This window comes from Nicotiana attenuata, unplaced genomic scaffold (assembly GCF_001879085.1).
Source record: "Nicotiana attenuata strain UT unplaced genomic scaffold, NIATTr2, whole genome shotgun sequence".
Classification (NCBI taxonomy): domain Eukaryota; kingdom Viridiplantae; phylum Streptophyta; class Magnoliopsida; order Solanales; family Solanaceae; genus Nicotiana; species Nicotiana attenuata.
The window spans coordinates 718844-733902 of record NW_017670338.1 but is presented as its reverse complement, the minus strand read 5'-3'; the positions used below and the strand labels follow the sequence as shown (position 1 = coordinate 733902).

At 36.8% G+C, this 15059-nt stretch overlaps 2 protein-coding genes and 1 non-coding gene across 3 annotated transcripts; 2 read left to right on the top strand and 1 right to left on the bottom strand.

Annotated features, from left to right (window-relative positions):
* Positions 1-1013: 1013 nt before the first annotated feature.
* On the top strand, positions 1014-6790 carry LOC109238078 (ATPase GET3-like). The gene is made up of 7 exons (XM_019404512.1): positions 1014-1442; positions 2040-2164; positions 3461-3611; positions 3788-3898; positions 5434-5572; positions 5970-6085; positions 6288-6790. Exons 1-7 carry the CDS (start codon positions 1176-1178, stop codon positions 6462-6464), a joined length of 1086 nt encoding a protein of 361 aa, XP_019260057.1. The 5' UTR covers positions 1014-1175; the 3' UTR covers positions 6465-6790.
* A 627-nt stretch (positions 6791-7417) lies between these two features.
* TRNAL-AAG lies at positions 7418-7498 on the top strand. Its single transcript has one exon. It is a non-coding gene; the product is annotated as a tRNA-Leu (tRNA).
* A 689-nt stretch (positions 7499-8187) lies between these two features.
* On the bottom strand, positions 8188-11736 carry LOC109238077 (ubiquitin-related modifier 1 homolog 1-like). Its single transcript, XM_019404511.1, has 4 exons — positions 11511-11736; positions 9541-9616; positions 9345-9427; positions 8188-8516 (listed from the first exon to the last, which is right to left on the bottom strand). The coding sequence occupies exons 1-4, from the start codon at positions 11531-11533 to the stop codon at positions 8399-8401; spliced, it is 300 nt and encodes a 99-aa protein (XP_019260056.1). The 5' UTR covers positions 11534-11736; the 3' UTR covers positions 8188-8398.
* Positions 11737-15059: the final 3323 nt, after the last annotated feature.

The window sequence follows — 15059 nt, the reverse complement described above, 5'->3', positions numbered from 1 at the left end:
AGTTCAGCCCTCGAGTTTGAATACTCTCGAACTGACCAATGCAAGAACAGTTAAAAATATAACAATCTGTGAACAAGAAAAGCTAGAAAGTATTGTATTGCTTTGATCTGCGTGAATGTAAGGTGTCTACAAAATGATCAGAATCCTTTTTATATAGTAGAAGAATCCTATCTACGGTACAACTCTAATTACGGATGTAAATCTCATGATTAGCCTAAACGATCGCCCTTGTTTGATCTGTTCCGGGATTTTCGCCGCGATCTTCGACCGGTCACGGATATCTCGCTTTTCCGTTATTGAGTTTTGATCGAAGTCTACCATATTTGGTATCGATCTCGACAGGTACCTAGATCCTCGAACTCGATACCTTGTCTTTGTACTCTGGTCTGATCTACTACGAGGTTGGTCTTTGATGCAATTCCCTAACCTTGATCAAATAGTAAAATCGAGTAGGCCCGATTTCAACCTTGTACAGTAGGAAATCTCACAAGTCCATATGTTAAGAATTTTCACAAAGAGAGTAGTCAATATTTAGGAGATTCAAATTTATGATGGGACACAATATATAGTTCTTGTATCAGATAAACATCGTTCGAGCTTTGTTAATATGGATACTAGACAATACATTGCAATTTGCCTATGAATTGCTTTTGATTTTAGTTTTTATACTTGGAGAGTGTTCAAATTATTAAAAAGTCAACTATAACAAATTATTTAAAAAATCATGACTTTGTAATATATAGAAAATAACTTATTGTAATTGGCTAAGCTTCCCATATAGGGTAAATAATTGTTACATTTTGAAAAATGTTTAAGTTGCATCACGTAATGCGATACAAACAAATTACATTGAATGTTTTCCATCGCTTTGAGATTACGAGAAGTAATAACTTGAAAATAAATTGTATTTTATTAAATTTGTTACAACTTATAAATTACATTTAATTGTGATAATCTCTACATTAACCTCTAAAATTTTGTTATACTTAATATATGCCTGTGTGGCACGAGGCGGCATCGGCGAATAAACTCGGTGTACAATTGGAGGACTAGATCCCTTACCTCTGTCTCAAACCATAAATTTTCTCTCCCTAGTCTTCTGGGTTTTGTACAAGTCTCCACAATAACTAGGTAGAGGAAAACAAAAATACCAAAATCCAAGTCTAACTATATTCATGGCTTCCAATAATAACCAAGATTTACCAGAAGCCACAGTGCAAAACGTGCTAGAGCAAGATACACTGAAGTGGGTATTTGTAGGGGGTAAAGGTGGGGTTGGCAAAACTACATGCAGTTCAATTCTTGGTATCCTTCTTTCTCAGGTCAGATCCTCAGTTCTCCTTATATCTACTGACCCTGCTCACAATCTCAGTGATGCCTTTCAACAACGCTTTACCAAGTCTCCTACCCTTGTCAATGGCTTCTCCAATTTGTATGCCATGGTATTTTCTTTTTCTTTTTACACCCCTTTTCCTTTAAAGCTCAAATTTTTATTTGGATCTTGTTTGCTTCTTCTTGGAATTAATTAATTGTATCACTTGTGAATTTGATGCTCTTGGTATTGTGGGTTAATAGTTGTTACAGAAAAAAAAAATGACACCTTAATTGTTTAGGGAGTGAAACAGGCACTACAATTTTGTTATAGTTTTGCTTAATAACAAAAATTGTGTCTTTCCTTCATGTATGAATTGAGAATTTTAAGGAATTCATTGTGAATTGAGACAAAAAAAAAGGTTAGAACTTTACTCCGAACTCCTTTTTTTTTTTTTTGTGTGTGTGTGTAGTTGGGGGGGGGGGTGGTGGTGTTTAATTTAGTGGGTGTGGAGGGGTTGTTTATTGGAATTGATTGTGTTAAGTAATACTCAGCTTTACCAAGTTTAAGTCTCGTGTCTATATCGGGGTGTATTGAATTCAAAGAGTTGCCTTTACTGAATAATTTGTGACAACTTCCTTGCAGTTTGAATGTATGGTCATTTTCTTTTTTTAACCTAATATGCTGTTGCTGGTCTTGGTTTTTTGATTGAACTTGTGTTTTTTAGGAAATTGATCCAACTATGGAGAAAGAAGACTCAGTTACTTCAGATGGTATGGACGACTTTTTGTCTGATTTGACAAACGCAATCCCTGGGATCGATGAAGCTATGAGTTTTGCGGAGATGCTAAAGTAATTGGTATTCCTTTCCATGATTGCTAACTTTCTTGGGGATAAATGTTTTATGAACCCCAAATTTATTTGAAAGTGATAAAGATTTAATCTTGCGTTAAGCCTCATTTGACACTATGCAATTATGGTAGCATGGAATTAGGAGGATAATGATGTGAAATTAGTCTATTGCACTGTATGAAAGGCTCTTTGGATGTATCGTATCCCCTAAACACTGCATGAAAAGATTGAGCCAATTTACAGTATCTTATCTAGTTGATGGACTTGAATGTACATCGAGCAGTAATTTAGTTGCCACAGCATGGACTATTCTTAGGCTTTTTGTTTATGGGAGATATATTATAGTAAAACTATATAAAGTGCTGGAAGAGCTCCAAGTGTTCCAAAAATCTATGAGTCTAGGTTTTGGAATATTCTCTACACGAATACACGAAGAACGTATTTTGTTGTTTGTGGTACTTGGTATCCTCTGGATCAAATTGCCCTTCACTTGCTTATCAGGAGAACAAGATATTAAACCAACCTTCAATAGTTGTTTATACATCCATGGATCAAGATCTGTTTTGTTATGTGGTAAATAGAAGACTCAATACTGCTCTACTTTAGGAGATCCTAGAAAAAGCTTCCTACTCTGGATGACATAAAAAAAAACTGTCAAGCCTAGTTACTTATCAAAAAAGTATATAGACCTAGTTGGCCTGATCCGTTTAATCCAAGAGATCCTATCCTATATTAAAAGGGCCCCTATCTTCACCATACTAGACCCACTAGAAGAGGGATAGGGGACAGCTATCTCGATGCACTTCATAATTCAACGGTAACCCCGGGGGCGACCGGGGAAGGTAACCCAATAGGGTGTCTGTGGATCTGGATCCATAACATGTGCCCTCCATCACATATTTAAAGAGCCCGTCTTGTATTTGAAAGAAGGACAAGAGTGATTCTACTAGACTATGCTTAAGCGTCAGCTTAAGGAGGTATCAAACTGCACTAGTTAACGACCCCTCTAATTGACACATCATTAGATATAAACGAAATTGGACAAGGGATGTTATTTCAACTGAAAGTGATCATCATGACTATTCTTTTTCCTGAACATCTGATTCATTAATTTGTTGAGATCCTTCTAACATTTTTGGTTCAAAGTTCATTTTCGTATGGTACATCCGTAGTGCTTAAACGTGACTACTTTCTTACATTTGTCTAGAGGCCGATATATTTGTTTGTCGGTAGGTTAACACTGCTGGCTTGTTAATCAAATCTGGCTATAACTTTTTTCCATTCGTTTCTTTCCAGATTGGTGCAAACCATGGACTACTCAGTAATAGTGTTTGATACAGCCCCAACAGGGCATACTCTTCGGCTATTACAATTCCCATCGACTCTAGAGAAAGGGCTTGCCAAAGTGATGAGTTTGAAGAGTAGATTCGGAGGTGTGCTGAGTCAGGTAAACGCCCCTCGAAATAAAATCACCCACCTAACCCCCGACACACCCCAAAAGTTTATTTTCCATATTTTTTTCCCTATAAAAATCCCCCGCTAAGCTGCTAATTTGAAGTTCAAGGTTGATGCTGTTTGCAAGAAAGGAAAACAGAGAAATTTACTAAAGTTTGTCTATTGCAGATGACTCGCCTATTGGGTGTTGATGAAGAATTTGGGGAGGCTGCTATCCTTGGCAAGCTTGAAGGCATGAAAGAAATTATTGAAGAAGTGAACAAACAGTTTAAGGATCCGGTAAGATTTGTACCTCAAGATCGTCACTCCTTCTTTTCTTTCCTTTTCTTTTGGGTTGATAACCGAGAAATCTGCTGTGAGGTAGCTAGCTCAACCCGGTTTGCCCACAAGTTCGAAACTTAGGGAGTATGGACCCGTCCCTCTAATCGGCTCCCACATAAATTCGAGGTTTCATTTCAATGGTAGGGTTCTCAAAATTGTAACGTGCGCTCCAATCCACACATCCCCATGCTGTGTATCCTTACCATTGGATCAAAGCCCTGGGAGCAATAAATTACCATTCTTATGAAGACATTTTCATGTGCTCCCTCTCTCTGTCCAAATTCGTTGGCACTCTTCTCTTTCTTTGGCTCCCAAAAAAATTGGCACCTTCCTCTATTTAGAAACTTCATGATCTTTATGTTACCATTTTGCTTTCAATGCTATGCTTTTGCAGGAATTGACATGATATATGGACCATATCGGAAAGGTACTTTTGGTACTGGATCTGTATTTAGCTTATGTGTCGAAAGTCTTCATTTCTTTCTTAAAATATGTGTCCAGTCAAATGCTACCAAACAAATTGGGAGGGAGGGTGTAATTGTTGCTGGGCCAAGCATAGTGGCACAAATTAGTTTAATCTCAGAGATTCATTTGCCTTTGGACCTAAGAGGGTGAAGTTTAAGTTAGCAATCAACAAATTCAGGGAAAGTGGTGCCAGAATATCTTTTTGCAGGATCTCGCCTACTAGAATCTCGTGTTTTAGCGGAAGATACAGCTCCTTTACTCTTTCACCAGAGACAAATACAAGCTGTATAACTAAATTTGAACCTTTTCTGTTGGTATTACTCCCTGTGTTTCACTCTATTTTAGTGGTGGTTTTATAGTGTCTTTTGGGGGTGGGGATAAGTTTGCTTGGACTAGAAACAGAGTACCATGGGTGAGAAAGAAATTTGCTAAAACCAAGGCTGAAGTAACGGACTCATTAATTTTTCTAAGTTGTGCATCTCTCATATCTGCTGGATGCTACTATTTTGAATATCTGTTGCTTCTTTGAACCATCATTAAAATTGGTTGCACAGTAAAGAGTTCATGCAGCCTTGTATTGTTGGTTAGATAACTATTTATCCTAATGTTTCAGTTGTAAATAGTTCTCACTACTAGTTATTTGTGTAGTTCTTCATTATTAAAGTCTGAACTTTGACACCTAACTGGTTCCTGTATGTTTTAAAGTTTGAAACAATGAGTTATTTTGAAGTGGGGAGCAAAGCATATTGATATATTCAATACATTTGTTCTGCTTCTTTTACTTTGATTGTAGAGGAATCTGCTGTTATTGCCTGTTGATTCAAATTCTGTAGCTTTTGTGCGTGTATTATAATTGCTGGAGCATACCACCTTCCCCTTCAATAAAGGAAAGAAAAAAAGGTTACAGATGTGTCTCACCAGATGCTGAATGCTGAATATTCTTTTGTTCTTTGTTCACTTAAACCTCCACTATGTTATCAAGTTCAACTGATGCATTAACACCATTTTTCTTTTTCCTCTTTCAATAGGACTTGACAACATTCGTTTGTGTTTGCATTCCGGAATTCCTCTCTCTATATGAGACTGAAAGACTAGTTCAGGAACTTGCTAAATTTGAGATTGATACGCACAACATTATAATTAACCAAGTGATTTTCGACGAAGAAGGTACAGTTCCCATCTTCTTTCCTTTTTTTTTCGTTAATTTTCATCTGGCTTGTACATTTCATTGCATTAATATTCCCTGTGCCTTGACCCGTGCTATATAGTATGACTCTTTTTTAATTTTGGGAAGTTCCAAATGTGCGACACCCTTCTGTCAGTAATTTTATTCATACAACTTACTTGTTCCAAGAACTCAAATTGATGTACCTAATCGAATTCAAACTTTTAAAACTACTCAATTAATATGTTAATGTGTTCTTCCACTACTGTTGTTGTACTATATGTAGTAAACTAATGTTTTAAGTTCCCAATCGATCTCATATAAAATAGGTCAAAAAGAGTTCTAATTTCTTCTGCTTGAAGTGATAAACTAATTTGTAGGAGTTGTAATCCTTTTTAGTTGTTGAATCCAAGTTGCTGAAGGCTAGAATGCGGATGCAACAGAAGTACTTGGATCAGTTCTACATGTTATATGACGACTTTAACATTACGAAGTTGCCTTTGCTGCCACAAGAGGTATGAAAATGCTCTTGCGCATAGACGTCTGCTTCTTCCTTTTTTACTGATTTATCCTCGTTGTACTGAAAGGAAAAAAAATTACTGATCATAAATTCATGAATCTTCTCTAGTAGCCCATAACATGAAAAATACTGCAGCATACCACCAATGTGAGAACCTTTTGTGCCAGTCTGTTCACTGATGAGTTATTTTTTGATAGGTTTGTGGGGTTGAAGCCCTAAAAGGATTTTCTCATAATTTTATAACACCATACAAGCCTTCTCTTGCTCGAGGCTCAGTGGAAGAGCTGGAGAATAGAGTAGCTTCATTGAAAGAACAGTTGAAAGATGCTGAAGCAGAATTAGAGAAAGTTAGAAAAGGCAAACAGAAGATATAACCAATCTCAGACGACCTGGGCGATGGAGCGTGTTGTTTCAGCTTCGTCGCTTTTGTATTTTTATTAAGGGAAGTATCATTGAACGAATACTTGTGTATTTTTCAAGAGGATTTTCATGTACGATTGTTTCATTTATTTTTGGGGAGGTTCTTTTGTACCTTTGGTAAGTTAATAAGTCGGGTTATTTAGGCTTACAATGTACTTGTAGAGGAAAGGGGACCAATGGTCTCATTAGATGTAAACCAAATGATGAAGCCGGTATTTATGTAGTGAACCTAAAAGGCAGTGAAAGTTTCTTGGAGATGATGAGCAAATTTTTATTCCAATCGTGAACTATAGTGAGAAGGTTTGTGTTACCTTATTTTGATTTGTTCTTTTGTTGAGAATTAGGTGTAATTCTCTTCGATCAACTATTAAGTCCTTAAAAGGTAAGACAAATGTTTACTCTTATAACCACGCAACAAGAAAACTGTTAATTTCATCTACATAGACAGAGAAATATTATTGTAACATTCTTTCCCTTATAACGTAGGGAGAAATTTAAAAATAGCCAGATTTATAAGTGGTCATTCAAAAATAGCCACGATTTCAAAAGTAATCGAAATTTAGTCACTTTTCATGTAAAGATAAATCTGAACGAAAACACTATTCAAAATTCGGAAAAATATTCCAGTATAATATACTGGAGTTCCATTATAATATACCGGTCCAACATAATATACTGGAACTTTCCGCGTTTTGGAGTTCCTGCATAATATGCTGGAAATTCATACACAGGTGTACCAATCTCCAGTATATTATGCTGGATCTTTTCATGTTGCAGCAAAATAATGGTTATTTTTCAATTATTTTGCAAACGCTGGCTATTTTTGAATGACCAGTTAGAAAACTGGCTAGCTCACGCTATTTTTACTATAAGATAGATAGTTTCTAACTACCTCTTGGGCAGGGATGTTGAGATGGCCGAGTTGGTCTAAGGCGCCAGATTAAGGTTCTGGTCCGAAAGGGCGTGGGTTCAAATCCCACTCTCAACATTCTGGTTATTTTCTAGCTCCTTTTCCCCACATTTTCCCCTTCTTCTGTAGAATAATTATAAAATTTAAGCTTCATATGCCCTGGAAAATACCATTTTGGGGCTTTCCAGTTACTAAGTAAAACAAGACAAACTGGGAGACGCAATAAAACCAAAGAGAAATATATACTCTTAAAACGTAAGCTCTCACCAGATAAACCAGCGGTTATGCTGGATAAATCCATTAGAAGTCGTTGTTTGAATATTTACAAGAGTAAGAAAGCACTTGTTTAGGGTAAGAATATTCTTTTCTCCTTGTTGTTTAGTATTTCAGACTCCAGTAATAGTTTTACTATCATCTTCCCCACAATAACTTCTATATTTATGTTCACTACATCCACTACTATTTTGTGGCATTGGATGCAAATTTATATAAATATATACTTTTTGGAATCGTACAACTATATAGACATAGCTCTGCTGAGAGCAGTGGATGCCACCTCTGAATTTATCATTTTCACCGCCTCATTTCGGAATAGATATTCTTTTAGTTTTGCTAATATAAGCTCTAGAGTATATTCACTTGAATATAAGTTAATCTCCCATGTTTCTGAGCATGTGTTCTTATTGGTGTTGAGTAAGACTAGTAAAAAATTTATTCTTTTTTTTTTTATACCATTTTTTTGGTATTTCTCGAGTAAGACTAGCAAATATTTGTGAATTTTGCTCAACCAAAAATTTCTTCAAATGATTCAAGGTAGTATTTGCATCATTTTCCTTCTGCCACGGTGCCAGGACAGAAAGGAATCAGTAATCAAAATGCGCTTATATTAGCATTCATGCACTAGTACAGGACATAATTAATGACCAAAGTTCTATTAGAGTCTGAACTTTTAGAAGCTCCTGATGTATAATATCAACATCAACCGCCATGCAATGTTGAGATGAAAACAACGTTATCCTTCTCTTCCAGCACTGTTTCAAGCTGGCCACTTAGTTCCCAATCAGTGTCATTTACAAGGACTAGAACTCCAGGCCTCCTGCAACAAATACAAGTTATAAATAACTCTCTTAAGCTGAATGAGGACATAACCCTTGATAGGAAGGTATGAAGGTCAAGGGTTGGGTAGTAGAGTCGGTAGTCTAGAGTGTTCACAACAGTAGTATTGGCACGCAGTCTCGCTTTCTGTTGGTAGTAGGTATTTATGACTAACCGTTATTTTCTTTCATTGTTGATCACCTTACTATCTTATTGTTTTTATTATGCTTTTATATGGCTTTTTGGTACTGTCCCTTCTTGCCTATATTTTCATTAATGGGGTGCTTATGCTTTCCTGGGCTGAGGGTCAATTGGAAACAACCTCTCTATCCTCACAAGGTAGGGTATTGTTTTTATTCTGCTTTTATATGGCTTTTTGGTACTGTCCCTTCTTGTCTATATTTTCATTAATGGGGTGCTTATGCTTTCCTGGGCTGAGGGTCAATTGGAAACAACCTCTCTCTATCCTCACAAGGTAGAGGTAAGGTCTGAGTACACACTACCCTCCCCAGACCCCACGGTGTAGGATAATACTGGGTATGTTGTTGTCGTCGTCTCTTCTGTCACTTCTTGGCTTGTGTAAGTGTGCAAGTATGAACGTGTTCAAACAAGATAAGGGACAAGGAGGTCTCAACAAGTATGGCAATGTATTTGATGGTGGCACCATTTCACTCAGCATGCTACGCTATGGAGTAAGGTAAGTTATGCATAACTGGAGGAGGAGGGAACAGGAGGACTTTTAACAGGGGATGAGGTCGTCACTGTAACAGCATAAGGAACTTATGTATTTAAGTATTGCTAAGCTGGGTAAAAAGCTGATCCAACTTACACCGAGTCTCCTTTCATAAACATTTCAGGCCTCTCCTTGATCAAATTGGTGCGAACCCAAGTGAGCAAGTTTTTCATCGTCAACTGGTTAAGGAAAAGAATGAAAAAGGAATCATACAACTGCTCCCCTAGACAGATGAAAGTACATGCTTAATTTGATCTATGTACGACAGCATTTATTAGAGATGAAATTGCACCTGCTTCTCTCCATCTTGAGGGTCAACATTAATGTTATGGATCTTCACAGAATCACAAAGAAGTTCCAACCCTCCCCTGAGTTTTGGAAGTAAAAGCAAAATTGGAAGATATCAATAAGGTCAGATGTGTATGGTAAGGCATTTTAAAAGGAAGTAGAAAAGAACACATAAGGAATGTATAAAGGCTAATCAATAAGTGTCATACTGACAAGAAATGACAATTCCTGAGTATATTTTCAAGTAGTTGATATAAGGTCACGAAATTCTTCCCACCATCACTAGATACATGAGTTTCATTTATCCGCATTTACACAAGACAGATGTTAAGATGTTATTCTTGACACACTGCTAGGCCGCTGAACAACTACAAATAGAAGTAATGAGGTAGAATCATAGGGAATAGTCACTGCACTATCCCATCATGTATAACAAGCGTTTGCAGAAGATGGTAAATGATCCTGCTCTGCTAACAGTGATGTCTTGTTGAATTTTGGAGTCGAAACTCAAACACTCCTAGGTGTTGAACAAAAGAAACTTGCTATATCTCAAATCCGAAGAGTCTAAGACCTCCAAGGGTTATTTATTAGAACAACTTCTTCAACATGTCACATGTTAGACCAATGTTCAAATTATTACAAAAAAAATTGAACATATTATGCAAATTCCATCTCTCAAGAGTTTCATGATTTGGACCCAATTTCCTTTTTGCCATCATTACTATGCTCAGTTATTTGTCGAATTGCCATTACTAATGTTCTTCATGATTCTCATAAGGTACTCACATCGATTGTAAGATCCCAATTTGCTCGCGCAAAGGCATAAGTTACCTTTAGAACACTGTAAAAAGCTAACAGCCAACACAATGGGTGATTCTTTAAGTCGCAGGCAGATAACAACATCTGGAGTAAGACAATGCGGGCAATGTTGCGCGGACTCTCCAAAATGATGCCGCACCCGTGTCTGAGAGTCCGAGCAACATAGAATGTGGGTGCTCTAGTTTGCAATATTCATCTAGTAAAAGACCAGCTAAATGTTGCATATAGCATAAGATTTACAACATCCTTTAACTAAAGTTTCATAAAAAAAGGCAACTTTCTGTGACTTCTAAAAATATTTATAAAAAAAAAAAAAAAAGAAGGAATTCCTGTGTGAGACTTGGATGTGAAATATGAAAACTCAAATATCCCACTTTATGCATGAACAACTGAAACTACTAACTTTAAGCTAATGAAATATTGCAAACATTAGGCTGATACTCACAAACACGGTCAACTTTAGTATAGCACAACAAGCACACAAATGATATTACAGCGGGAACAAAGATTGACTATGTGAGTATCCCCCGCTTTGCTCAATCAATCGACTACAACTCCAAACTAGTAAGGTCGGCTATTAGAACACTCTTCGTCAATGCATTCATACTAATATGGCTATGTCATGTAGGGAGGATCCTCAACCAGAAATAAGAATAAATATTTGGATCAACTTTTGGAGCAGTGACTGACTAATATCTAAGTGCTCTTGCTTGGGATTTTGTTAGTACTCAAAAATAATCCAAAGACACTAAGTGTCACTTTCTCAGTAGCACGGCAAAAACAAAGTAGTAAATCAAATACATAGGAAAGAGATTGTGCCAAGAATTAGCAAGAAACATAAAACTGGAACATATACTGCAAATAAGATTAAATCTTTCAACAGCTTGTTTGGTCCCAAATATCTTTAAAGGTTCTAAAATCCATAAACCGCCCATCCAAAAGCCTTATATACAACTTTCCCTTTTTTAGCAATCGTGGCTAGACAGACTAACCTGTAAAGGGTTTCAGCTAAAGATCTTATCTTTCAAAGATTACATCCCAGGATTGGACCAACTCTAATCAAATACTTGAAAATTAGCTGAATTTGGATGTACCATTAAAAAGAGAAATATAGATTCGATACAACATATAAAAGAAAAATAGTATAAAAATTACCCGAATTCGAGTGTCAATTGCATCTCTATTTGAAGTTTATGAAAAGCTCAAAACCTTAAGAGGGAGATAGATGGATGACTTGATTTTGTAGGGTTTATGAGGAGGGTTGAAAGTGGAAACTTTTTCTTGATCTTGTAGAGCTGTTTATTCCCGTAATCTTTTTCTCTTTCCTCACTTTGTTTTCCAATTAATCAAAATATTCTTGTTTCTCTATCGCTTTTCTTCTTGTTTTCTTTTTTCCACCCAACATAATTAATTAGTAAACCATGATATATATATATATATATGTGTGTGTGTGTGTTTGTATATAAAATTTCACATTTAATCGTGATTTATTTTTTATGCATTCTCATCATTTTTATCGAGTCTTAGCGAATTAATTTAATTTAATATAAATTTTTTGTCTTTATGATCTAATATAACAAACTCAAATATTCCATACACGTCATAATCCTTCCAATAGAAACTTTGTCATAAATATTTACCCACTCTTTTACCGAGTTGAATAATCTTCATTTTTCCTTCTTCTTTGTTTTTTTTTTAAGTGTGGGGAAGAAACCTAGAGAAGGAATGGGGATATAGTCCAAGGGAACCTGGTAAACCTAAGTGAGTTACCTACATTAGGAGAGAACTAAGGGGTGATTTGGTTGGAAAATAAGCTATCCCAAAATTAATTATTTCGGGATTAGTTATCCCATGATTATTATCTCACTCTCCCATTAGATAAAAATAAAACTATAATTCCGGGATAATTGGTCTCGAGATTAATTATACCGCAATTTTACCTTAACCAAACATAGGATAAACTTATCTCAAATTTAATCATAATATTAATTATCATTTTTTCCTCGTACCAAACGAGCCCTAAGTATACAGATTGTTTGTGCAATGAAGCAAGTTCTGGTAGTATAAGATGGAATAATATAAGGAGCAAGCATGCAACATATCAAGCTTATCAACTAATAGCTACGCAGTAAAAACTTATATCAAGTTAAAGATACCACACATAACTATAATTAATTAATATATATTCTTACTTCATTAAATTATTTAATTTGATGAAAATAACAAGTGGGGAAAAATATATTTTGTTGCTACGGTATCATATTTCATCAATCATATTGCGTTGGTTACCAAACTAGACAAAAGAATCAGATTACATTAGGAGAATACTTAAACCTTCTTCATTGGCACATCCAACACACAAGATTTGCTTTACGGGATAAAGGGTAACCTATAATTGTAAGGATATTGGCACCTTGTCGTTTTAACAAGATTTGATTGGCATAGAGAGGTAAAAATTAATGTTTGAGAAGGAGGCCTTTAAGTGTATAAGGAAGTTGAATCCACCGGGCATATATCAATGCGCAATGGTATTGGTTCCAACAATGTTTACCAACTTCTGGATGAACCAGGAAGGAACGTCGAGCAACGGGAACTCTCTTCTCAACCAAAGGAGGAGTTCAAACAATAGAAACACTAGTATGAGCTTCATATCTTGGAACTGTCGTGGGGCGAAAAATGCTGATTTTAGAAGAGCTTTTAGATCAATGCTTGCCTATGGGATTGCATTCATATATTCGAGATTTTCCCTTATTTTGTCTTTACTTGTTTTATCAATGCCTTATAGGATTGCATTCATATATTCGAGATTTAGGCCGTTTTGGACCGAAATCGAATTGTTATCGAGTGAATGTTTCTTCTAAATCGAAGCAGAGTAACCCTTGGGTTTTAATTGAGTGAGGATGATCCCTCGAACTCAAAAGAGATGGCCCTTAGGCTTTTGTATTAGGCCGATATGGCCTCAAAAGAATGACTTTTTTCCCTTTTTGGCTTAAAAAGGTCAAAAATTTGTTATGCCTTAGCATAAATTAAGGTTGTTCGAGAGTTCGAACGATCCGGTACCCCTTAGGGTTTTAAGGGGGTTAATGTTTATCGAAACCCTTTATAATTTTGCCGAGGGTAGCCCTTTTAATCGATTTTGTGAAGATATTAGAAGGCCTGTTTTTGTTACGGGATTCGGATGTCTCCAAGCCGTGTTAGTTTGGTCGTAGCCTTTAACTTGGGATTTGCCTCTTGGGCTTGTTTCCGGATTACACTTCAAACTTGTTCGAAGTGTCAGTCCCCGTGTGGGGTGGCCGTAGCCTGTAAAATGAGGGTTGCCCTTTTAAGGTCTTATGATCTCGAGATTTTAATAATTCGATTACATCGATTTCTCGAACGGCTTTCCTCGAGTACGGGGTAAGTTGTTTGAACTTCAGTTGTGATCGACCCTTAAGCCTGTTTCCACAATAGATCAAAAGTATGGAATTGTAAAGTAAAAATTTCTTTAAGGCAAGAAATATTTGGCGAGGAAAAATACTTCTCTCAATAGATTATACATGCGTACATGTTTGCCTTTAGGCTCGAGTGATCTAAATGGGCACGGTTCGTTTGACCATTTGGCCCTTACAAAGTTTTACCTATCGAGATCTTGTTGACACGAAGTATCTTCCTTGTAACAAAGTTGAAGTCCGAGGGTGATGCCCCCTAGTATTCGAGGTTGATTGTAAAGAAGCCTCGGATACTATTGAATTGCTCTAAATTAGCACGAACAATGGTTGCGTCTTTAAAGACCTCGCCGGGAAAACCCATTTGGGATAAAAGTCAGTCTAAGGGAAAAAGAGTGCAACGCGTGCTTTCAGACCTAAGGACTTTGTGATGAAGAATCCTTTGATGTCTTCGGTTTAACACATGCAATTGGTTAGTATAAAATGTAAATGAAAATGGAGAAGTTCGTACCTTAGCAATAATATCGTTTGAGAAGTGATACATTCCAATTGTTTGGTAATTGCTCGCCATCCATCGTGCCAAGTTTGTAGGATCCTTATCCGACGATATCGAGGACCTAATACGGTCCTTCCCAGTTCGGGCCAAGTTTTCCTTCGTTTGGGTCTCGAGTATTGTTGGTGACCTTTCTTAGGACTAAGTTCCCAGTTTTGAAGTGTCGAAGATTGGTTCTTCAATTGTAGTACCTCTCGATCCGCTGTTTCTGTGCAGCCATTCGAACGAGGGCGGCTTCCCATCTTTCATCTAGCAATTCGAGGCTCATATCATAGCCTCGTGATTTAATTCTTCCGTTGCATACCGAAACCTGAAGCTAGGTTCCCCGACTTCGACCGGGATCAGAGCTTCGACACCGTAGAATAAAGAGAACAATGTTGCCCCCGTACTGGATTTCGACGTTGTTCGATATGCCCAAAAGACCGCGGAATATTTATCTCCATTTTCCTTTAGCTTCGTTCAACCTTTTCTTCAGATTTTGGATGACGGGCTTGTTCGTCGATTCGGCTTGTCCGTTCCCACTAGGATGGTACGACATTGACATGATCCTTTTTATTTTGTGGTCTTCGAAAAACTTTGTCTTTTTTCTACCGACAAATTGCTTTTCATTGTCACATATGATCTCGGCAGGCATTCCGAATCGGCATATAATGTGGTCCCAAATGAAGTCTATAACTTCTTTTTCTCTGAATTTCTCGAAGGCCCGTGCTTCAACCCACTTAGAGA

Coding starts and splice junctions, on each gene's coding strand:
- LOC109238077 (XM_019404511.1), bottom strand. CDS start 11,533: ATGCAATTGACACTCGAATTCGG. Junction 9,617..11,510: donor CAATTGACACTCGAATTCGG/GTAATTTTTATA, acceptor TCCAAAACTCAG/GGGAGGGTTGGAACTTCTTT. Junction 8,517..9,344: donor TTTATGAAAGGAGACTCGGT/GTAAGTTGGATC, acceptor TATTTGTTGCAG/GAGGCCTGGAGTTCTAGTCC.
- LOC109238078 (XM_019404512.1), top strand. CDS start 1,176: ATGGCTTCCAATAATAACCAAGATTTACCAGAAGCCACAGTGCAAAAC. Junction 2,165..3,460: donor AGTTTTGCGGAGATGCTAAA/GTAATTGGTATT, acceptor GTTTCTTTCCAG/ATTGGTGCAAACCATGGACT. Junction 3,899..5,433: donor ACAAACAGTTTAAGGATCCG/GTAAGATTTGTA, acceptor CTCTTTCAATAG/GACTTGACAACATTCGTTTG.